Source organism: Rousettus aegyptiacus, unplaced genomic scaffold (genome assembly GCF_014176215.1).
Source record: "Rousettus aegyptiacus isolate mRouAeg1 unplaced genomic scaffold, mRouAeg1.p scaffold_m13_p_5, whole genome shotgun sequence".
In the NCBI taxonomy this organism is placed as follows: domain Eukaryota; kingdom Metazoa; phylum Chordata; class Mammalia; order Chiroptera; family Pteropodidae; genus Rousettus; species Rousettus aegyptiacus.
Window position 1 is genome coordinate 68,666,985 of NW_023416308.1, and position 24,800 is coordinate 68,691,784.

Sequence of the window (24,800 nt, forward strand, 5' to 3'; positions counted from 1 at the left end):
GATTAAGATTAAATGGACATGGTAGTGTTAGATTTTGTTTAACTTGTTTAAACATGTAATTTTTAGTACTATTATAAAGCAAAGCAGACATATTACATAATGTACATACCTGCTTTCTTGTTTATTTATAAAGCATTTGTTTGTATCTTGTTCTATAAACTCATTTTTATCTCTGAGAAGCTAGACATGAGCCCCTATCCTCTCTGCCTCTCTCAGTCTCTCTCTCACACGAACACATGTATACTTGCACATAAACACACAACATTTATATTTGTAAACCCAGATCTTATTTTTTTTTTGCTCCGATGCAATTACTTGTACTTAAGTTTTATTTTCAAAAAGGATCAAAGAGAGGGGTAAACACTTTTGGACATAAGATTTGTGATAGACATGATTGTCAAAGTAGAAAAGTTTAGAGTAGGATGTATTTCAACTTAGACAAATGCAATACAATACAGTACAGTACAGTACAACACAACACAACACAACACAACACAACACAATACAATTCTTCTCCATCCATAATAGGGAATATAAACATCATCGAATATGATGTAGAACAAACATTTCAATAGCATGGCGAAAGCATTTTGGAGATTTAATGAGCCCTATAGTAAGGAGTCCGCAGTTTATTATTAAAGCAAGTATCCTGCTGTGATACATAAAATGTGGCAACAAAGAGCCTTACAAACTGCTGACTGTACATAGGTTAAGTATCAGAGAAATGTTTCCAATGGATGACACAATCAGGATGGGAAGAGCATAGAGATCACCTGGAGAACAATGAAAATAACAGTGGGATTTAGGAATGGCAGTGATTCAGCAGGACTAAAGCCTTGAAATTAGACAACATCGAGCCCTGAAAAAAGCAGTCCTAGAGGAAAAGCATGTTGTCTTTCTTCATTAAAAAAACTATAACATTGAAAACAGTCCATTTCAGTATCTGCAGGCATTTAATAACTAAATTCACTCAATGATTCTGCTCATTTCCACATTCATTATTTATCCATTCATTCAGAAAATGTTTATTGAGCACCTACATAAATGACTACTGCATACCAGACGTTATTTTAGGGCATTCCAAGGAGAGTGAGACATGTCTTCTGCCCTCAGAGAGCTCAGTCTAATAGAGACAATGACAACTGCACATATAACTGCAATTTGATGCGATGACTAGCAAAGTGGTCAAACAGGATATGGGACTGGCACTGAATTAGATGCTTAAGTGGGGACAGTTGGAGGTGGCTTTTCAGGGTTTTATCATGGTAGTAAAGTCGTCAAAGTTGTAAAGGAGGGAGTCTTGGAACAGATGGGAAATTTAATGGTTCTTGGAGGGCAACGGGTGCTATTTATCAACTGGCAGTGTGGAATATGGATCAGAAGAAACTAAGAATTTCTGCTCTGTGTCCCAGGCCAGATTATCTTTTTCTCTGAGAAATGCTAATGGGGGCTTATGAGATCTGTGCAATACTTTGACCAGTATTTACACTACAGTGCTCTACTAATGTGCCATAAATGTGCACACATACACTGAGATCTTTATTCATAACAGCAAAAACAAAAACAAAAAAAACTGGATGGGCCTAAATATCTACCTATATGAGAATTATTAAATAAATCCAATCTAAACTATGGGATGAGATTAAGGGTATTAAGAAGAATGATTTTTAGTAAAGATCCCAGTTAAGATCTCATGTATATGTGGGTTTGTGTGTGTGATATATATTCAAATGATTTGAGAAATTATCAGGCTGAAGGTAACTGGAGACTGACCTAAACTTGCATATGATTAGTAATTCCATGGACTTTTTTTTGCCTTTTCTTTTCTAAATTAAGCTTTTTATTTTGAGATAGAGATTCACATGCAGTTGTAAGAAATGATGTAGGGAGATCCTATGTACCTTTTACTTTACTCAATGGTAACATTTTGTAAAACGATAGCACATTACCTATATAATTTTGTTAACCAATATCACTCCAATAAACTTAATTTTAAAAACCCTTAAAAAAATGATAGCATATTATCACAACCAAAATATTGGCATTGACATAATCCATCAAATTTGTTTTTATTTTCTCAATTTTACTTGTACTCGTGTATGTGTGTGTATGTGTGTATATGTGTGTCTAGTTCTGTGCCATTTTATCAGATGTACAGATACCTGTATCCACTAACACAGTCAAGACAGAACATTTCTATCACCACAAAGATACCTTGTGCTGCCCATTTATACCCACACTGTCCTCCTCCCCCGTGGTCTTTTCACAGATTGGGGATTTAATGGAGATATATTTTCTAGCTACTTTTTGGGATGTAAGTGATTTGTTCTTTTCATATTTTGTATGTCTGCAAAGTAAGTGATACGAAGTGAACCCTGAGCATTCCACCTTCTTGAGTTATGCACCTTCCTGTTGCTTGGCAAAGGAACCAGCAACAGAGGTGAAGGGCTGCCTTGGGTGGGCGGCATTTCTAACTCTCTGACGGCACAGAACCAAATATGCCACCTTTGTTTTCATTCCCAGATTACGCTCGATTTGAGGCCAAAATCCATGACCTACGAGAGCAGATGATGAACCACAGCATGAGCTCCGGGTCCGGGTCCCTGCGAACCAATCAGAAACGCTCCCTCTATGTCAGGTAGGCAACGGAGCATTTCTTACTGTGATCTGCACTATGTGAGCAACCCAGCTCCAGGAGACAAAGGCAACACCTCGTAGTGATGAATCATGTGTTCTTATGAACCCGAGCTCATCGATACACCACAGTGAGACCTTAAGCTTAACCATTTTGAAGAAATTTATGAAATGTTAAGTTAGGTAAAGGCCTCACTTTTAACAAATTATTCTTTGACCATGTTCTGATACAGGATAAAGTTCTTAGAACAGGTTACAGTAAAAATAATGACAAAAAAAAACATTTTTAATTTCGATAAATCTTAAATTGAATACATGGACCAAAGAAAGCCCTGGACATTTGCTCACCATCGGTATGAGAAGTACGTATTCCTGTATCACCCGCTGACCTGCTTGATATCTACTGCGTTAACTTTAGGTATTGATTTGAAATCAAAAGTACTCTTGTATTGAGTTATGTGTCTTTTCCTAACAAGTTTGGGCAGAAAGACTTTCTTCTGCAGCATCTCATTACCAAGCGTTTCTCAGACCACAAGAAGTTACTTGTTCTTTGTCTGACAAAACTCATTACTTTACCAAAAAAATAAGATTGATAGAACTTGAAATGCCTTCCAGTCTTCTATCTTAAGTCTTGAGTAGTAAGATTCATCATCACTCAATTATAACATATACCCCTTCTTAGCACAAGCCTCCTATATTCCTTTTAAAACACACTTCATCAGTGCTGACTATACTTTTAAAGATAATACATGTATTAACCAGCCAAAGGGGGAAGGTGATGCCAAATTAATTGTCAAAATGAATTCAGGCACCAGTGGAAAAATCATGCCCATTGTCACTATATTCTGCTCTCCCTGGTCTGCCCTAGAATCTGGCCTGACTCCCTCCTAAGGTCATATTCTCCCCACTGAAATTTTATTGTCTTTTCCTGGCATGAGGTGCATGTTATAGATATTAAATTATGTACTTGAATTGACTTGTCCTGTTGATTCCATTTTGGCTGTAAAGTTATCCGTTGTGTATATTAGGTTGGCACAGCAGGGCCAAGAAGGGAGCAGGTTCTCGAGGGCCTTGATTTGCTGGCCACTCTCACAAGAATAGAGTCCCTTATTCCAGGCCGTTCCAGTACCTCAGAAGCCCTGAGGTTTTAAATTTAAACAAAAAGTCAGAATATAAAAGTTCCAACTGTGCCCAACTGCATTTTGGAAGATTATTTTGATATGCTTTGGTTTAATCTTTGAAAGGAACTATTGAGAACCACCTTAGAATGTGTCGTGTGCTGATGTCACAAATATGATGAAAGGCGGCTATTTTTATTTCCCTTACTGATGTTGTATTGCTGGTGTTTGTGCTACAAAATATCTTTTAATGTTGAAATGTTTTGGTATTGGGTAGCAACATAGGAAAAGCCAATTAGGTTAACAGAATAGAGATAAATTAATTAATGAAAATGAAACAGTTATATAGAATAAAACTGTAAGGACAAATTACCATATTATTAGGATCTTGTTAAAAAATAGAATGCACAAAATGTTAGTGTACTAGAAGTTTGCTGAAGACATATTGATAATAACTTAGTCCTTTTAAATTGCTGATTAGAAAATTAAATGAAGTGATACTGATAATGTTATGTAAAATTAATAAATTTATTTGAAAGAGTAGTGTAAATCAGAATTAAATCTTTATTTTCTAATATGGTGAATAAAACTATGACATAGAATAAATTTGAAGACTTATGATTACAAAGAATATTATTCTGTTAACATTCTAATAGTTGGAGGTTATATTGAAAGGAGGAACCACTTTTAAATGAGATTCAATAGCTAATACTTCATGGGAAATTTTCCAAGTAATTTCTTATAATCTACAAAAGTGGTTTTTGGTTTCCAGTGTCAATTCTAAATACTTATTTTGTATGTAAAGGGCTGACTGCATCATCTAAATGACTCCTAGAAGCATATAATTGGAAGAGAGATGGGCCATGCATAGAATTAATTCAGAGGGAAAGGACTGGCAGCATCCCCAGGCCTTGTTCCCAAGTGATATGATAAAACAGGCACACACACCCCCAACCCCTGAAAAGAAAAGACAAAAAAAAAGGCAATAAAATGAAATGAACTAGCAAGGCCTAAGGGGAATTCTTACCAAAAATGTCAGTAAGTTTGTACCTTGGTCATTTTGGGGTTTTTTTTCCTCCCACTTTTGGCTCTACGGTTTTCATTGAAATGCTTGTTTATCTAGAGTACTTGAGTAGGCCTAGTGCCAGTTGGTTGTACTAATTTTCTAAAGCCAACTAGTTGCTCTCACAAAATAAATTAGTAGCAGGGTTTCTCTGATTATATAAATATCAGATGATGAGTATGTCTCTTTCATCTGAGAGTGACATCCTGGAATATTGGTCTCTTCATTCTGTTTAGTTTTATGTAATTCTCTGGGTAGAAGGAAGCTTAGCATCACGAGGTCTACTGTTTAACTTACAGAAGGAGAAACTAAGGCCCCGGGAAGGAAGGGATTTGCCCAGGACCCCGCAGCTGTTTGGCGGCACAGTCAGATCTCCTACTTCCCCTCTCCCCACATCGCTCCGCCTTCCAAGGGCTCAGCATATGTGGTATTAGCTGTTGAATGCACTTAGCTGTGATTCCTAGTCTGCTTCTGTCAGCACAGCATCTGACTTTTAGATTAAGAAATAGGTTAGCTGAGAGGAGAAATTTAAACATAAACCTCTGTGGGGTTTTTACACAGGATAAACTGCTATAGGGCATAAGGGATTTCTTCAGTATTATTTATATTTTTCTATAAAGCCAAAACCTAAACCAGAAAGCAAGCAGCCTCTTTGTTCCACAATAAACAATTTAGCTGACTTAGTAGCATATTTATCTGCACCACAAACCACCCTTCCCCTTGCAGTTGCCTCCTCTTCCTTATTCATGCTCGCTCTCGCTCGCTCGCTCGCTCTCTCTCTCTCTTCTCCTCTCTCTCTCTCTCTCTCTCTCTCTCTCTCTCTCTCTCTCTCTCACACACACACACACACACACACACGCACGCACACACACACACACCTGACCCTGCCCTGGCTGTGTCTGAGAGGATGCATCTTCTCAGGGTCATGCAAAAACTGGCCTCATTCCCCTACCAGAAAAGATCCTCCCTGGTGATAGCAATTTGTTTGCCTGAAAGTGTAGAAGAGAGGGGAGGGAACCACCACGTCTGAGCCAGGCGGTGTTTTAAACTTCAGCCAACCCTCTCTAATTTCCAATCTAGTTGTAATTATTTTCCTTCTCTTAATCTTCTGTGTAAGGTACTTAAAGTGCTTTGGTAGTGCTGTACACATGGAGTTGATTGTTGCTAATGATTATACTGTACGTGTTCTATGCGAATGACTTGGATATATTTGATTTAATGGGCTATTTGTATTGTGTATTTCCTGCATTGTGAAACATATCTAGTTGTAGAACCTTAAAAGTAAATAAAATGTTAAAAATTTGAATAAAATATTTTTCAAAATTCTCCACAAGTACATTATCAGTTCTTCAGATTTAGATGCACTTGGGCTCCTGAGCCACTGGAATACAGATTTTGTTGCATGTACTTCGAGGCTCTCCATATGGGCAGATTAAGATCTCTCTGCCTCTAAAATATGTGCTCCCCTTCTTACTTGCCAGCTGGTAAAAGCATCCCCTACCGGAGAACAAGAATTTTCCTGCTGCTAATCGGAATGGACCTTTATATTCAAATGCTACTAAGAAAGGTCAGAGATATAGGGGAAAAATCACACAAAAGTGCAAATAGCTAAGGAAAGAGCCTTTCTTCTGGTGAAAGGGAACGAAAGCATCCAGGACCCTGGGAGAATGGGGAGAGAAAGGGAGAAAAAGCAAATAAGTCCACCAATGGGGGAGTAAAAGGTCACAGGAAAGATCGTAAAAGAGAAACTTGACCCATGTTCACTTATTAATAAAAGCTATTGATTTTGAGAGCTCAAGGGAATAACCTCTCTCATGTGAATTTGGGGTTAAAAGGCAGTTGCTAAGATTTATTTATGCATTCATCAAGCATTTTTTGGATGTATATTCTGTGCCAGGACCTATAATGAACACTAAGGACCCAACGAGAAAAGTCATGTTTCCTGTCCACAAAAGATTCACATCTACTGAGTGAGACAAATGAGAGGAAGACACTCATAATGCAGTGTGGTGTGAAAAGTGAACTCTTGAAAGACCTGGAAGCTTTTTTGCTTCCTAATGCAAAGATACCGAATTGGTCCTTTAAGATCCTATATGAATTTACCTAGAGGCCTTCAGGTCTTTTTACTCAGAGTAAGAAATACATTCTTCATCATGACCTAGTAAATACATACACCATACACACATAAAGCTGAAAGAAAAATTTTATTAAATTATATTAACACTTTTTATATGCAGTGTACCTTATTTTCCATTCTATTTGTTTCCTTTAAAAAAATAACAAAAGGTCACATCTTGTTAATTTAACTTAGTGGGTCACAATCTACAGCTTACAGGTGGAGTAAACAAAAACGAGCATTCCAGGCAGACGACACAGCATCAGACAGGCAGCAGAGTGCATCTTCACTGTAGTTCATTTAGCATCTCGGGACCTCCAGACCCTCGCTGTTCTAGGCACCTCGGAAGCCTCTGATCCCTGGTCCAGATAAGGAGTGGAAGTGGAAGGAAACATTTGCTGGGCATCTTCCATGGGTCAAACATTATGCCAGTGTTCTACATGTATTTTCCCATATGTTTCACCCAACAACTGGAAGAGTCAAGGACTATTTCTTTCATTTTAAAAATGCAGAAACTGAGAATCAGAGATTTTAAATAATTGCCCCAAGATCACAGAGCCAGACTAGGCATGAGCGTAGATATCCAGGTCCTGCGTGTGAGGCGGTACACAGCAGTATTAAGAGCACAGTTTCTAGATTCTGCCAAACAATTGAATCTTCGTTTTGCCACTTACTTACTAGCTCATGGATTTTGGACAAGTCGATTTCTCTGACTTAGCTTCTTTGTGAAATAAGAACGTTATACCATAAAGTGGTTATGAAGATCAACGAAATGGCAAATATAAATACTTGGCACATGGGAGGCAATTGATACATGTTGGTGGTGTTTATATTTTACTATAAAATCAATCTTTGCCCTGTAGAACAGAGAGACTGTTTTCTCAGCAGTGGGAAGAGACGCCTTTGTACCTTTGATTTTCTCTAGCAAGAGAAGGAGGACGGACTCCCTGGAGATCTTTTATATTTTCACTTCTCTAGACCCCATGAAGGCTGAAGGGGGAGGGCCAGGATTCTATGGCCCCAGAATGTTCACCTCTGTCAACTCATCGATCATTTATCATCCCCCAAATGAGTCTAACCAGAGGCAGAAAACTGAAAAGAATTCAGCCGGAGATACAGATAAGAAGTCACCGTGCTTACAATGGACCCTCCCAGGTCTTCGTAGATGTCATCAATGCCCTTAACCCCATGATTTTTTTCACTTCTCTTTTTGTGTTCTTTATTCCCTCCAAACCCTCTGCTCACAGTGTTCTGTTTGGGATTTGAAGGACTTATTTCTTTTTCACAGTGGTTCTAAATCTACTTTTTAAATTGGTAACTCGAAATTGCTGCTTCCTAAGATAGTTTCGTTTCAAAGGTTATGATATGGCAGATGCACCTAGGTCATCCTCCTGCCGCATTGTTTAATACAGGCTTTTATACGTTGATTCATTAGTGCATTGATTCTTCCATTCAACAAACATGGTTTACCTGCTTACCCACAATGTACAAGTCTGTGGTAGATGTTAAGCACACAGAGATGAACGAGAACACAGACCTCCTTTCCTCAGGATTGTCGTTGTCCATGTCTGTAAGCAATTCAAATAGTGTGCAGGTGTATCATTGTAACTGTCATTTCCTAGTACTTTATGTGTTATATACCTTGCCATTATTATCCTATTTTAATCTTTACAACATGCCCATGTGTCTTCCTACAGTGAAATCTTCTTATGGCTAAAGACCACTGGTATTTATTATGGATCTATTAAAATACTGATCATTTTGGTCTTCATTAAAGTTTTATGCTAAAGCTTCCTAAAATGGAAAAGTTATTTAATACTGGACCTGTAAATCCCAGTTAATGTCTTAAATGTTTTTATCCCCTTAGTGCCTTATGTCATATTGCTTAGCTTAAGTCTCCTTAGTAAATATTTGTTGAATTAATTAATTCCTGGATCCTTCTATATAGATGTAAAAGAAAAAAATTAGAATATAAACCAAGATCTTTGAGCAATCAATCCTACTGAAGTCCAATACCAGCTGGGCTGCCACCAAGAGCGTGGAGTCTGGCCATGTTCTGAGGACACGGGCACACCTGTGTGTTGGGATGGCCAGGACGTATCTGGCACCGTGCCACCATTCCGGTTGCTTCATTTGGATGCTGAACTCTGTGCCTCTGTTAAAATGGGGGCCTAAGTCAATAATAGGTTGAGACAAGCACATACAGTTTATACTCTCTTAGTGAAAGGACTTGGGTTTTCATTCTCAGCACCCTAAGTCATCATATTCCAGGGACATAAGGCTGAAACGTACATTGAGAGAAGTCTTAAAAACAGATCCAACCCGGGATTCTTCATCTGGATATGTTTTTATTCTAGAGGAAGGGTATTCTCACCTGACTGATTTCGGCGAGAGGGGAAAGCTATGAGAGACCGTGGTCTTTTTTGTGTGTAAACAGTAGCATGTCCTTCCGTTTCACTTCTTGCCCCCACCGCACTGCCGATCAGTAACCTGGGATGGTAAGGAAGAAGGTGGGATGGAACCTGCCAAGGGCTTCACTCCAGTGCAAAGCTGCTCCCAACTTCATTTGGCTGTGGATTTCTTAAGGCAAAGGCATGAAATCTGTAGGCTTCATTACAAGTCAGAATTTTATACGTTTTCTTCAACCTTGAACCTAACATGCTCTCAGCAGCTATCCCAGAGGACATGTTACAGTCAGCTGTGGGCACCCCTTGCCCAATACTGGGCTGGCACAGGGCTGGCTGACAAGGACATTTGTAGTGGCTCCCATTCATTCATTCATTCATTTATTCGTTCATATATTCTTATTTAGCCAAATCGTCATTTATTTATTCAAAAATACCTGCAGAATAGGACATAAAACTGCTTGGATTAAGATTTTTTTTCTCTCTCAAAATCTTACTGAGAGAGACATGACCAAGTATCTGAAACGGTTTAACAGGATGAGGAAGAAATTCTGGAATAAGTCTAGACTCAGGACATCAGAAGGGATCTGGAGAGACCGTTGCAACTTCTGGGTGCCTGCATAAGTCACACTGAGGGACCAGAGTTTATGTGCCAGTGCTTCACTCCCGACTTCATTTAAACATTATGACAATGTTATGACACAGGTGATTATAATCCCCATTCTAAAGAGGAGGAAACTTGTAGAAGGCCGAAGAGGTTTAAAAATAACCTACACAAGGTGTTATGTGGCCAAACCACATTCTCTACCCAGGTATATCTCTCATAGAAGCCCATGCTTGTTGTGCTACAATACAGTGAAGACAAAGCAAATCCAGGAGGGTGCAGGTTAAATTCATATTCTCTTTGGTTTGTACTTAATTTACAGAGGCCTCCTCCAGAGACCTGGCTTCTGGTCAGGACTTCAAATTTTATTGATGGCTAAGATTTGAGTTTCTCATTTATAAAATGGATATAATACCTAGTTCACAAGCTTATTGTTAGGATTAGGTTAAACTAAACCTTTGAAAGAGACTACCAGATAGGACTCATTAGATAAAGGGGGCATCCCTGTAAACCTTTGAGTGCTCAGAGCCCGCCTCCTAAGCTGGTGCCTCTTTTAAAACAGAATAGATTTTGATTCTTTATTTATATTTTGAGACTCATTAGCATTATGCTCACTCTTTCAGGCATTTGCATTTTTAATTGTATCCTTAATTGTGAAATAAAAGGCTTTGTCTTCAGGCAGCTAATTTTAAGCCAGAAATAGAAAGGAGGGGAAGTCATCTGGGGACCTGAAGCATTTTCTCCTTCCTCTGAAATCACAGACTTGCCCTGATTTTAAACAGGCTTTTAATGTTTATATTTCTTTAGGAAGAAGGATAAAAGTACCATGCGTGACTTTTCCATTGACTACCATATTTTTCCTCTGTCCCTCTATCCCAAGATCTAGAATCCAGATGTCATTGCTCTTAATGGTGGGCCCTCCTTCATTCACTCACTCTCATTCATTCATCCAGAAAACCTTTTCTGAGCCATAACAATTTACTTCATACTATACTGTGCTCTGAGAATAAAAAGGTTAACAAGACATCTTTTTAGCTCTTAAAGCACTCAAGGGTCTCTCTGCCAACCTAGACTTTGCACTCTACTCCACACCCCATAGTTATTATATGTCCGAAACTTTCCAGATAATTGGCCTCTTAGCCCAAAATTACTACTTCCCAGAATAATCCAGAGAGCTCTAGCTGGAAAAGAGAGCAGAGCAGGAAAACAGGTGGGACACAGAATGCTCACTGGAGAGAACAGGTGAAAGGTGAGGGCATGGGAAAGTTAAGGGAACCTTCACCCTAAATTATGAGGTTAGGTTAGGAGCAAGGTAAAAGACTCAAGATATTTGTTCTTTAATTTCAGTACTTGACACATTGTAAGAATTCGTTAAATAACATGTTGAATGAACTTTTTGAGTGGCAATTGAAGACAATGATTAAACAGAACACAGTATTAGGGCAACCATCAACGACTTGTAGGTGGTATCTGAGCACATTCCCCTCTTTGTTCCCCTGCACCACAAACCTGCTCTCTTCTAACCTTTACACTGTCTCCTTTTCACACCTGTTGACTCACCTGTCCCCTCCACTGGATGGTGAGTACCTCTCAGATGAAGAATTGCCTGGTTACATTCTGGCATATGGTAATTGCTGAATCAATCAACTGAATGAATTACGGATGTTACTAGATTGGAGAGCATTTAACTTTAATTCAAATTTTACTTGATCAAATGAGTCGTGGTAATTATATCAGACTACATTTTTCAAAGTCATTTAGCCAAACAAATGCCATAAGAACAATGAAATAAACAAACACCACTTTAATAATCATAATCATAATTATAATAAATAGTGAATCATAATTGCATCATATTCTGTGCCAGGCAATTTCCTAAGCATCTTATGTGAATTATTTTAATTCTCACAAAAACCTATTAATAGGTGCTATTTTTGGTCCCATTGTAAAGAAGAAAAAATGGAAGGCCAGGTTTGAAGTGTACCCATAAGAGACTAAATTGGGGCTAGAATGTAAACATGCTGTCTTCTGCCCTTACCTGTGTGCTGTGTGGCTTTTTTGAAGGACTTTTATTTATTTTATTTAATATAATATGTCTGTTAAGGTAGTTTTTTTTTTCACAGTTTTCAAATGAGGAATCTGAGGCTCAGAGTAAGCTATTATTTTCTCCAAGTACAGAGTAGGACCAAGCCTTTGCCTCAGTCCACTCTCTTTAAAGATGTGTAAACACACAACTCACATGTACTTTTTCTAGCGTTTGCTTTGTATTTCATTTACCACCATCTTACGTACCACTAGATTTTTACAGAACTACCTGTGCATTGTTAAATGCTGAATGGGCAGTTGACTATCGCATGGTCGGTCACCTTAGATCCTATACTCTAGTTTGAAGATGACCAGAATATGGGGATTTGTGATTAAACTTAGCGAGTTCCCACTGGTCATTACAGTGAAATGAACAAATTCTCTGTCCCCCTTCTGCCAAGCCAGTGTCTATAGCCTGGGTAGCAAATAAAGTCCCACATCAAAGAACAAAGTTGAAGTCCCTGTCACACATAGTATCCTACATGTGAGGAGGCATGCAGCCTGACACCCACAGCCAGTTTCATAATTTATAGGGCCCAGTGCAAAATAAAAATGTGGGGCTCCTTATTCAAAATTCAAGGTATCAAGATGGCGGGAGCAGAGAATCATACTAAATGCAGGACTCTGCATGACCTCACAGTCCAAAACCATTAATGCCAGTCCAGCTGACACCTGGTTTAGGACATTTCGCTCAAAACTGACAGCACATGTTTGCTTAGTATGCAGTACATAAATGTAAGGGACACAAAGCCAGTACTGGAAACATTTTCAAGGATCCAAGTTTGGTCTTTTACCTAAAAGAGTACTTTATATAAATTATCCATATGCCTGCCTTTAGAATATATAGAAATACCGTCTTCCAGCACTCTGAGTGCTTGAGAAACTTTAAATTTCCACTTGCTCTGAGCTTTCGATGCCCCATTTTGTGTCGTCTCTCTCCACTGAAGTAAATCTTTCGAAAACTAAGTAGTGTCATTATTTCACATTTAGTTAGTATCTGCAGTGCATCGTCCTCTTCTTGTTCTGCAAGTTTCTACCCCCTTCCTTTGCCCCTCGGGCCTAAATTTTTAAGAAATGTTCCAAAGTACATCAGAAGACTTTGATAATCACTGGGACCTTTTGGCTGCGGTGTCTTCTCCATGGGTCATTTTCTAAATTCAAAAGATGTAAGACTTGTAGATTTCCCTGACCAACAAAATTAGAATAAAACAAACAGGAGTTTGACATGGGATTGACAACTTAATATCACTAGGTAAGAATTTTGAAAATAGTAAGCACACATACAAATTATAATATATGTAATATATATTTTAAATTAATTCTGAAATCAATTTGTTATTGCTATTGTTTTATATAAGAAACAGCATTTTAATGCCAAAAGAAAAATAAGAATATAATCTGAGTTTTAAATAAAGTAAAATTTATATTTTCAAAATCTCACTAGATGAATCTCTATATTTCCTCTATTTATATAATCTTACTTCATAGCTAAAAAATTAAGGGAAACATTGTGATGGCTAAATTCTTTAATTCTTAATCCTGAATCTCTTGGTTCTAAATGATCCTAATCTACTTTCTTCATCTTTTATACCATTTTCTCAATAAGTAGGAAGCCCAGACCCATCCTCTGTGATAAATCGAGGTTACTTTTTGGTGTTGCTTATTAAAAGGTAAGAAAGAATTTTCCATCATCAAAACTATTTTTTCATTATTTTTTAAATGGTATTTTTATTTATTTTATCATTTTAAAAAGAGATTCTTTTTAAAGATAGCATCACATCTTAATATCTTCCACTGTGTTTTAAAACATTCTGTATACTGTATTTTTTCAGACCAGATTGCTTATCTCATGTGCATTTTTCCCCGTTAATTAATTTTCTTAAAAATGCAGATTTGGCCTATCAGATACAGGACCCCGCACTTTTTAAAAATCTGATTTCATGGGTAAAATAATGAGAAAATAGATGTAAACTGAAAAGAATTTTACAATAAACAGTCTATTTGGCAGCTTTTAGTGACCTCTATCATAAAAATACAAAATTCTCATTTAAAGTAACCCTGTAGTCCTTATTTTTCAAAGCTCTTAAACCAGTTACAATGGCTTCTTCTGAACTGTTTATCCATCTCTTCCTGTTAAGGAGGACTTCGAGTTAGTCATCAAGAAGGGATCTCTGTGTTTCTGGTTACAGTCTAAAATTGAATGAACTCCATTGTTGGCTCTTTATAAGATGATGACACTTTTCTCTGTTCCTAAAATTTCCTGTTCTTGCCTTTTCTTCATAAATGGATGCCCCCAAACTACTCCCACCTCCACAACACACTAAATGAGTCCTTGATTATATAATGGATTCAGGTATCCCAAGGACAAGGAGATGGTGATAAGAATTTAACCCTCACCATATCTGCAAGGGAGTATCATTATCATCCCCATTTTACAGTTAATGAAACCAAGGTTAGATAGTTTATATTATTGCCTAAAGTTACACAGCAAAGAAGAGAATAAATATAACTTGGTTCTGTTTGATACCAAATCTCTGCCTTTAATGTCCAATTTTTTTGGAAGTACCGCATTTCTTGGATGATTTCATATGTGCTCCCTCATTCTTATTGATACTTGTAATCATTATAGAAAGTCCTGTAAGTTTTGAGTGAGAAAATATAGTCATTTAATGTATAATGCATCTTCCTCAATAATAAATGAGAACCTTAAAAGTGGTTAGTGAGCGGATCCTTGACATGGAATTATGATGACTCAAATTTGAACCATGGGGTCACACTCTGTTTTTACCAAGCATCCTCAGCAAAGAGACATGAGGTTTCCTGCTGTGGGCTGCTTCATATAGGATGAGAGATTGCAAGACCTGCCAACTAACCTACAGCAAGTAGGGTAGAGTGGAAGGGATATGGATTTCGGTTTTTCTTCAGTAACTGTTACTTACAAAATACTATGTAGAATGCTGTCAGGAGTGAAAAGGTAGATCAAGGATTCAGCTAAGCTAGTTGGCAAAAACAGATAAAAACAAAATCATATTATTCTAATCTAGCCTCTGTTTCAGGATCTGACGATATGTGGGGAGTAAGAAATAAAGATTTGAAAGGTCAGATATGATGGGTTCCAAAAGTAAAGCTGTATTTTTTTTTTTTTTTTGGTCATCTTTGGCAGTATATTTCCTCTCTGCTGGAAGTGCTGGAAGTAAGTAGGAACTGTCATAGAAGGAAATACTAACTCCTCTAGAATACCAGCTCATTCAGCCATTCATTCCTGAGTTCACAGTATAGTGGAGCAGGCAAAAAACCTGGGTTTTAGAGTCGAGAGTACCGGGATTTGAATCCTGGCTATGCCACTTACTGCTGGTGTTTTCACCTTCTCTGGGTCTCAGCTTCTTCTCTAGGATGAGGATAAGTACACAACTCCAAAGGTTTTATAAATCGTGACAGCATCTTACTCAAACTCTTCCAGAAATTAGAAAAGAAAGAACACTTTTTAGCTTTTTTAATACTAATATCACCTTAATAACAAAACATGACATGGTCACTATGAGAAATTTATAGACTAATCTCTCATAAACATAAGATAAAAATCCAAAATACAGTATTAAAAAAGTGAATCCAGTGATACATGGAAAGAAGAATATAGGCACGAAATGCACTAATTATAAAAAGAAATTAGTAAATTAAACTATATTAAATTAAAAACATCTGAATAGAATAAAAGTGTAAATAGAACATAGAAAAAGATTTTTTAATGTGGAGATCTGAAAAGAGAAATAGAATGTGTAAATAACTGCCACAAGTTATTAAGGAAAAAATAAGAGACCAAATTTTTTTAAATGGTCAAAATACTTGAACAGCTATTTTATGATAGAGGATATGTGAAAGGTCAATTTACATATGAAGCGTTCATTTCATCAATCATCAATAACATACAAATTCAAATCCCAATGTCACTTATCTACCCAAGAGAATGACTAAAATTGAAAAACTGTTCATTGCAAATATTGGCAAGCATATTGATACTCCTTTGCCTTTCTCATGGGAAGTAAACTGCTATGACTACATTAGAAGACTGTCAGTATCTACTATTGTTGAACCTCTTATACTCTGTGATTTGTTCCCAGGTATATACACGATAAAAATATTTACATATGTGCAACAAAAATACACACAAGAATTCATAGCAGCATATGGAAATAATTCAAATGTCTATTAATAATAGAATAGGTAAATATATTGTAGTTTATTTCCACAAGAGAATACTATATAGTAATGAAAATGAAGAGCTGCTACATGCAGCAGCAGATAGAAATCTTGTAAATATAATATTGAGTGAAAGAAACCAGACACACGCACAAAATACTATGCGTATATCAGTTTTCTATGTTGTTGTAACAAACTACCACACATTTAGTGGTTTTAAAAAAACACAAATTTATTATCTACGGTTCTATAATTTAGAAGTTCATTAAGGGTCTCACTAGAATAAAATCAATGTGTTAGCAGACTGCATTCCTTTCTGGAGGTTCTGGGTGAGGGTATGAGTCTTGCTTATTTGGGTCTTTGACAGAATTCAATTCCGTACAGTTTTAGGGCCAAAGCCCTTGCTTTCCTGCTGGCTGTCAGCTAAGAGTCATTCCCATTTTCTAGAAGCTGCCACATTCCATGGCTTGTGGCCCTTTTTCTCTACATTAAAAGCCAAAAACTGTAATCGACTCCTCACTTGCATCTCTCTCACCTACCCAGGAAAGGTTCTATGCTTTTAAAGATTGTTATTAGATTGTTATTAGATGGTGAAAGAAGAGAATGATTATCTTTGGGATCACATTCCCTGATGTATAATAGGAATAAGAATATCCATGTTTAAAGGGTTTTAAGCAAGAATTCCAGGTCCTTCTTGGTATGAAGCAAATAGTGCTCTTTGGAATTTATTTGAAACACTGCTAAAAACACAATAAGTGCTGAATAGTCCTATTCCAGCCCCATTCAAAATACAAGTTGCTGCACTTTTTAAGCCACATAAACCCAAATCAGGAATATTATACCAATGAAAAAATAGGTAAAGTAAGGACTTCTTAAAATGGTAGACTAATCAGTGCTCCTAGAACTTAATCTTCTGCTAGAAGGCTCAGTCTGTGGCTCTTAGAGCTAGCACAGAGTCTAAGTAAAAAGAAGTTCCATAAATATTTGTGAAATTCAGTTAAAATTATGGTGGGCATCTGGTTGTTTGTTGTCATTTTATTTAGTTTTTTATTAAAGGTGCTGTCGCCCATGCCCATGACTTCTCGAAGCTGCTATTAAAGAATTAGGACTAACATACATGTTGTTCCTCAAACTTTTCCATTTATTCATTTTACAAACAACTATTGATAGCTCATGTGCCAGACACTTAGATAGGATCAAAGAATACAAGGATAAAAACAGTCCTTATTCTAGGGTACTCCCAATTTAGTGGAGAGAACAACAAGGAAAGGATGTCCAAATCTGATGTCCACCTCACATTCCTACTTTGAATTTAGACTGCTCTGTCTTTATTAAGAAGGATTTCTCAAGTATAGGAGCTCTTGCTAGTGTAGATCATGTCCCTAGCCTCTTTCCCACTGTAACCAGTCCACACTGGCTTTCTCTTCTGGGAAGAGCCAAAAAGAGTCTCTAGCATTGGTTTGTTTAACTAGTTGGCTCTTTTTGCTTGATCTCAGTGTCTTTCAACTTTGGCTGCATGTTAGGATCACTTGAGGAGCTATAAGAAAAAAACTTTTGTTGTCCTCTACACAACTCACTAAATACTGCACTTCTGACACCATATGTATGACTATTTTTCCCCTACACTGACAAATTCCCTAACACTAGCTATTACTGAAGCAAAGTTCATGTGCTCAATGCTCCAAAAGACCAGAATTCAAAACATCAGTATTTGGAGTAAGGAAAGATTTGTTGATCAAGAAAGTGCTGACCAAGAAGATGGGAGACATAATGGTGCCTCAAATCCATATCGCTTGCTGGACTAGGGTAAGGGTTTTTAGTGGCTGGGGGAACAGGTGTGCAGAACTCTGGTGGGGCAAATTTCAACTGGAGGAACTTGGAACTTGGCCATTTATGGTAAAGGGGTGTCAACATTGGGTCTTCCTGGACAATGAAACTTGGCCTCTAAAAGGGTTCCAGTGTTCAAGTTCCTGTTACGTCCTGGTCCTTAGGATATGTGGGGAAGGGCAGGAGACATTGGTTCCCGATGCAGCTGGGGGTCAAAGTTCTTCTGTGCACGCTTGGGCTCCATGACTTGCAATTTTCGTCTGTTGTCTCTGAAAAGCAACTTGGCATCTCATTAAACAGGATAGGATCATTTTGAGCTGTTTCCGCAGTTCACAGCTGGGTCTCCTACAATTTAACTCAATTCTGACACTATCTCCCACAGGTTGAGAGCTCAGTCCCACAAGACTGCCCCCACTTCAGTTGCCAATCCCAAGTCCAGTATGTCACATGTGTTTCTAACTGACTAGCTATAAACCAGAGGTTCCCATAATCTTCTCCTGGGGTTCAGTAATTTCCTGGTGTGGTTCGTACAATTCAGGAAGACAGTTTATTTGGCAGGTTACTGATTTATTATAAAAAGTTAAAACTCAGAAAAAAAAAAAAACCAATGGATGAAATGTATAGGGCAAGGTATGGAGAAGAGGTGCAAAGCTTCCATGGCCTCTCTGGGAAAGCCACTCTCCCAGCAACCTCATGTTTTCAGCAACCCAGAAGCTCCCTGAACTTCAGAGGTCAGGAGTGGGGCAGAAAGCGCCAAACCTCTAATCACATGATTGCCTTGACAGCAACTCTCAACCCGGGGGGCTTTTCAAAAGTCACCCCAGTAACAGAAACTGAGGTGTGATTGAAAGGAGCCTGTAATAAATAACAAAAGGAAATTCCACATAGGAAATCCCAAAGGTTTTAGGAGCTCTGTACCAAGAATGAGACAAGGACCAAATATAGATTTCTCATTGTAAATCCCAGTATCATAAGTGCTCTGAAAAGCCCTGATGCCTCGGTCTCAGCTCAAACACACTAAGTCGGAATCTCTAAGAATATGTCCTGGGATCATTATTTTTTAAAGCTCCTCTAGTGATTCCAATGTACAGCAACATTAAGAACCATTATTTTATCTTTTCTTTCTTTTTTTACTTTACTTTCTTTCCGATTGACTGGAAAACAACAGTTTAAAAAGTCTCAGATTTCTTATATGGAAATCTAATCAAACTCTCAGTTTATGGGAAGGCCAGTTCCTGGGACAACTTTCACTCTTGATCACATTCAGACTCAGAATTTGGAAGACAACCTTAAACCTGAGGCTATAATTTGTGCTTTTAGCAAAAATTGAATTTCCTAGTTCAATACTAAGTGACTTTGGACAGCAGATTGAAAAGAGTGGAAAGATTTCGGAAGAATCAGTTCTAACATTCATATTTTGATTTCTGGTGAATAAGAAATGAACTGATTAGAAGCTCTTAAACTGCAAGAAGTCCCTTTGAAAATGTTCAGAGAGCACAGGTGAGCTCCAAAACACCTGGTTTGAATGCCGTGCGCGCGTGCGCTTGTGTGGGGGGTGTGTGTGTGTGTATGTGTTGCAATAAATCCAGATCCATCGAGGTTGTTTCTGGTCCTTGCTCCGCCCCCTCTCCCCACTCTATAGTGCTCAGTCCCCATCCCCCTTCCAGCCCACCCCCACAGTTTGACCCTGCCCTTTCCCTGCCTTTCTTTATCTGCACCACTCCCCGCCCTAGGGCTTAGCCTATCCCAGGTCTCAGAAATTGGTTGGCATGGAAACATTAGATGAGCCTGCCTGCTGGGAGAGATTTTCCTGTTTCCAAGTGAAAATGGAAAATGTTCAAGTGTGATTCACTTCCAGCCATTTTAACTCTTGAGTTCATCCATTTGTTTAAACTGTGCCTGTGGCTCTGATCACCTGTGAGTTAGAGGAGATTTATCTTTATCCAGACTCTGCCCACCTCTGCACCCCCTCTGCCACTCTCTCTATAGACCCCAGACAGCAGCCTGAGGAAGGAACCTGGTCTTTTGTTCCCCCCTGCCTTTGCACTGACCCTTTCTTCAATCTGAATGAAGTTTCCTCCTTTGGGTTTCTGTCTAAAAGGTTCTCAAAGGCCTCCCAACACCTATTTCAGACACCAAGTCTTCCTAGGAGCTTTTCTGGCCCACACCACTGCTCCTTCCTCTCATAGCACTTCAGTTATAGTGACTGTAGGAAACCCCAGGTCTAAGTGACAATTTTCCTCCCTAGACTGTAAAAGGAGTCCATGGAAGGAGAAGTATGCTACTGTGAGGAGCATATATGTTTCTACTCTCCTAGGGTACATGCAGTCTTGGCTCCATCACTTACTAGATCTGAGATCTTGCACAAGTCACCTCCTCTGAGCTTCTGTGTTCTCATACATAAAATAGGAATGATGCTACATAATGTACCTACTCTTTATCAGATGCTGGGTATGTGTTAGCATTTTATCATAGTTAATCCCCACAATAATTCGATGAGAGACAAGGCAATATTGTTACCCCTTTTACAGTGAGAAAACTAAGTCTCAAGTGTTGAGAAGCCTGTCCTAAATCACATAGCTCCTACATGATAGAACCAATATTCAAGCCTAAGTCTGAATCTTTATTACTTTGCTCTACTGCCTGTGTATGTATATAAAGTACACTTGACTGTTGGGGGTTGGAAGGGGACAGATGGACGGATCAATAATAAATTACCTTGGAAAAAGCTAATCCTGTGTTCCTTATGGAGATTCATATGGAAAATTAAACCCTCTCCTGTGGTTTAAGTCTAACATGCACACTTTCCCCAACCTTGCGGCAAAGGTCAAGAATACAAAGACATCAATCATCTTTGTTTATAACTTTGTACTCCTCCAAATGCATACTTCCCTCCCCTTGAACCACTGCTCCCCTCCCCCAAAAAGAAGCTAAAGGTAGATAGATTAGCTCCTTGAGAACTAGAAAGCAGTAAAAAAAAAAAAAAAAAGGCTTTTGAATAGCTATTAAATCACCTTGACAGCTGCCACTGCCACTGGGAAACGAGTCTTTCATTGTCACATGTTGCTGTCTTCAGCGCAATGTCACAGCACCTTCCTGCTGGGAGAGCAAAGGAAAGGACAGTCAAGTGAGTGCCCCTCAAGGAGACACAGTTACACTTTAGTGTGAATCATTCCATACTCGTCAGTGAATTTCTACGATATTCTCTTCTAACCAGTAATTTAGAAAAAGAAAAAAATACATAGTTTTATTCAGCTATTTCCATTTTCACCTACAGATAAGTGTAAAACTCTCTTAATGAAGAGATTCTGTGTTGCAGCCGAGTGTCTGTAAATAATGCTTTGAGCTTCAAAAGGATAGAACAAAGCTTGTCAGTTTGTCTAGGACCAGCCACTACACAATGTTTCTTTTTTTATAACATACTTCAGTCATAGCTGGTTACCAGGGCTACTGATTTTTAAAATTATAGTGCTGAAATTATTAAATAGCATGGCCTCCTACAGAATCCTGGAGGCAGCAAAAAAAAGTATACCTCCTTCCATTGTATTCTCCTCTCTCTCTCTTTCTCTCTTTCTTTCACTAGATAGATAGATAGATATAGATAGATAGATAGATAGATAGATAGATAGATAGATAGATAGATGATAGATAGATAGATAGATAGATATAGACAGATAGATAGATATGAATATGTATCTATATCCCAATTTCTTTTGACTCAAAAAGCACTATGAAAATGTTTTCCCAATATTAAAACAGAATTTTTAATGACTGCAGCCAATAACAGTTCTAGATATAATGCCAAAACTGTGATTCACTATAGCTTGTAATATAAATAGATTAGACAATTAGAATATTCTCTGTAAAATAACTCTTATTTTGGATCTGGTATATTCTTGAGGAAAATTTTAAAAACCAGGAATGTTGATACAGCAATGATTTTGTGTTAATTTTTAAGCAACCTGTAATTGAGAGCCAGAATAGCCATGCATTTAAAAGCTTATATTCCTTGATCAGATAACTTGGATCTTAATTTGATTCTTCCATTTACCAGGTGCGTGACCTTGGACATGTTATTTTACTCTCTAGGTCTCATTTTGCTCATCTTTGTAGTATAAATAATAACCTCATAATCATGTTGCATATATAAAATCAGATACTGTTTATAAAATTTTTAGCACAGTATTCAATCCATATGTTAAAGAGGTTCAGTAAATGGTAGCTACTAATTATTATCATCATCATCATCATCATCATCTCATTGGCAAGTTGTAAAGTTTAAATGAAGTAATGCATTAAGTCTCTTGGCATACTTCCAGACAGACAGGATGTACTTCACAAACATTAGATATCGCAATGATTATCATTAGTTTGTTATCCTGTCGCTGTTCCATAGCTAGTAGCCTACACTGCTGTTCCCCAAAGTTTTCTTTTCTCTCTTTACTTTGTTTGCTTCATTACCAGGCAAATGGCAGGGCTCCATAAATGTTTAGTTACCTTCCCATTTTCCTTTTGCTCTGTTTCCAATCATAGCCCACAGATAGAGACATTTCTCTTCCCATTTTGATGCAGATCCATGCAGCCTGGGGAAAATGGGAGGACTAAGGTTCGAGTTGCTGAGTTGAGACTTAAGAGTTGCCATAAGACCTTGTACAAATTACTCACATCTCTGGCTCTCAGATTTTTAGATGTAAAACAAAGTATTCACTGAAGTCTGTTTTTATTTTACATCTCCTGACTCTTAGATTCTGTTTTAACCAGAAGTTTGAAGGGAAGCTACATAGCCAAGAGGTCCAGATCTTAGAGACCCGCTATTTGCAGTGAATTTAAAAATTGAACGTGAGAAGAGCGGACGCTCAACAATGTTATTTCAATTCTTTGACTTCGTATAATATTTGAGGGCTATTCAAGACCCCTAGCGTCACGATTAAAATTTGGTGGTGTGAAAATAATCCCCAGCTTTGCCCAAAGTACAAGCATGTGGGTTTAAGCACCAAGCATTAGAAATGTGACCACATTTCCTATGGAGTGGCATCCAGCCTGCATCCATGGGGGAGTCTCTGCCCTGGAAAGGCTAATTCTGTTGCACACGAAGAGGTAACTCTTGATTAATAAGGAAAATCGAATAGAAAACCATAAAGCTCCAACATGACTACTTCTGAAACACACTTTTACAACATAGGATTTTCTTTGCTCGGAGATAGAAAGGGACTACAACTTATGCATTTCAGATTTCAGCTTATTTCACCTCCAGGGCGGGAGTAGGGAGTAAAGACGGAGAGTGGAGAGAAGGGAGTGTGCATACAAAAATTGATGTTGCTCTTATACACAACCCATGTTGTTGTCAATAGCGGGGAAATATGTTTTCATTTCTGGCTTTTAACTGTCTCCCTTCCTTCTTGATAGATGATTTCCTGAAATCTGATTCTGCTATTTTTTGTATGTAGTGGGTATAAAAATCAAGCCGACTTAATGGGGAATTTCAAAATTCTGCAACCTCCAGCTCCCAGGGCTCCTCCATCTGCCCTAGCTATGCTTGGAGCCAGCATGGAGCACAGAGCCAGATTTCCTGTTAGCAGTAAACCTGTTGGACTAGGAGGATGAGGGCATATGGAATCCCATGGGGCATGTTGGGTGCAAGGCTGGCAATAGTTATCTGAGCACTCGAAGCCCATGAAGCCTTGGCAAAGGCTGTGAATTGAGGTAGAAGGGCATGTCTGAGGTGAAGGAACTGTCTCGCTTAGGATTTCTTCTAAGTTCACTACAATATAGGCAGTTTGTGTCCCTGGTAGAGGAATATGGACTGGGGGAAATACTCTTATTCTTGTCAGTTCCTTTTTGGTCACTTTCATTTCTGATTTAACTCATCCTGTGATTTGATGTAAATATTAGGGTGAACCATATGAAATTGTCAGTGTGTCATATGGTTCCACCTAATATTTTACTTTAAAAGGAGACTTCTGTTTGAATATGCTGGCTGCTTGCTGTCACTTAGTTGGCAGGAAAGAAGCTTCTTGGACAGCAGGGGGGTTCAAAATGGGAATGTGTGTATAATTCCTGTCTGTGATTCTGTGAACAGTCTGTTGTGTTGAAGGAACTAATCGAGGACCCTTGATGGTAACAGAACCCCACTACGGTTTGTTGGATTTTTAATTAAAATAATATGTCAGTAATAAAAGAAAAACTTCATCCATTAGCCTGCCACACCAACAAACAGCATAACCAATTCTGCTTTTAGATCTATTGTTAAAATCAGCTATCGTATCTGAAGTTTAGTGTGTTGTCAGTTGACCCCAAGACTACTGAATCAATTCCATTACTCAGCCAGACAGAAGCCATGTGCAATGTTTCTTAAAAATGCTACAAAATCTATGTGAGGAAGTGCTTGGATATAAATGCATGGAGAAAAAGGAAAGAGAGACAGCCTCCTCATGTATCCACTTTACCTGGGAGAGGTTGGCGGGTGCTACTTCCCTGCCACATAGGCTCTATTGCCTTTTGAACTGAAGGTATCAGAGGTGTTATGAATCCAAGAGTAGTTTCACTCAGTAATAAATATATCATAGGTAATTTAAAACTTTTGTGAACAAGGCAAATTATAACTAAATACGAAAGTCTAATACGTACACACCAAATCACTTTCTTAGAATATGAGTCTCATCTTCCTGAGAGAATAATAGTTGTTAGAACTTACTGAATGTGTATCATATTCCACGGCCTCTTCATTTGTCTCCTGGTCATTTAAGAACTG

At 38.1% G+C, this 24,800-nt stretch overlaps 1 protein-coding gene across 30 annotated transcripts in view; it reads left to right on the plus strand.

The window, feature by feature from the left end:
* Window positions 1-24,800, plus strand: part of DLG2 (discs large MAGUK scaffold protein 2) — a 1,668,408-nt gene that overhangs the window by 1,531,264 nt on the left and 112,344 nt on the right. For all 30 annotated transcript variants that reach the window (XM_036221811.1, XM_036221806.1, XM_036221807.1 and 27 more), the window contains one exon: window positions 2,524-2,638. In XM_036221811.1, coding sequence (XP_036077704.1) covers window positions 2,524-2,638 — 115 coding nt within the window. The remainder of the gene's footprint in view (window positions 1-2,523; window positions 2,639-24,800) is intronic.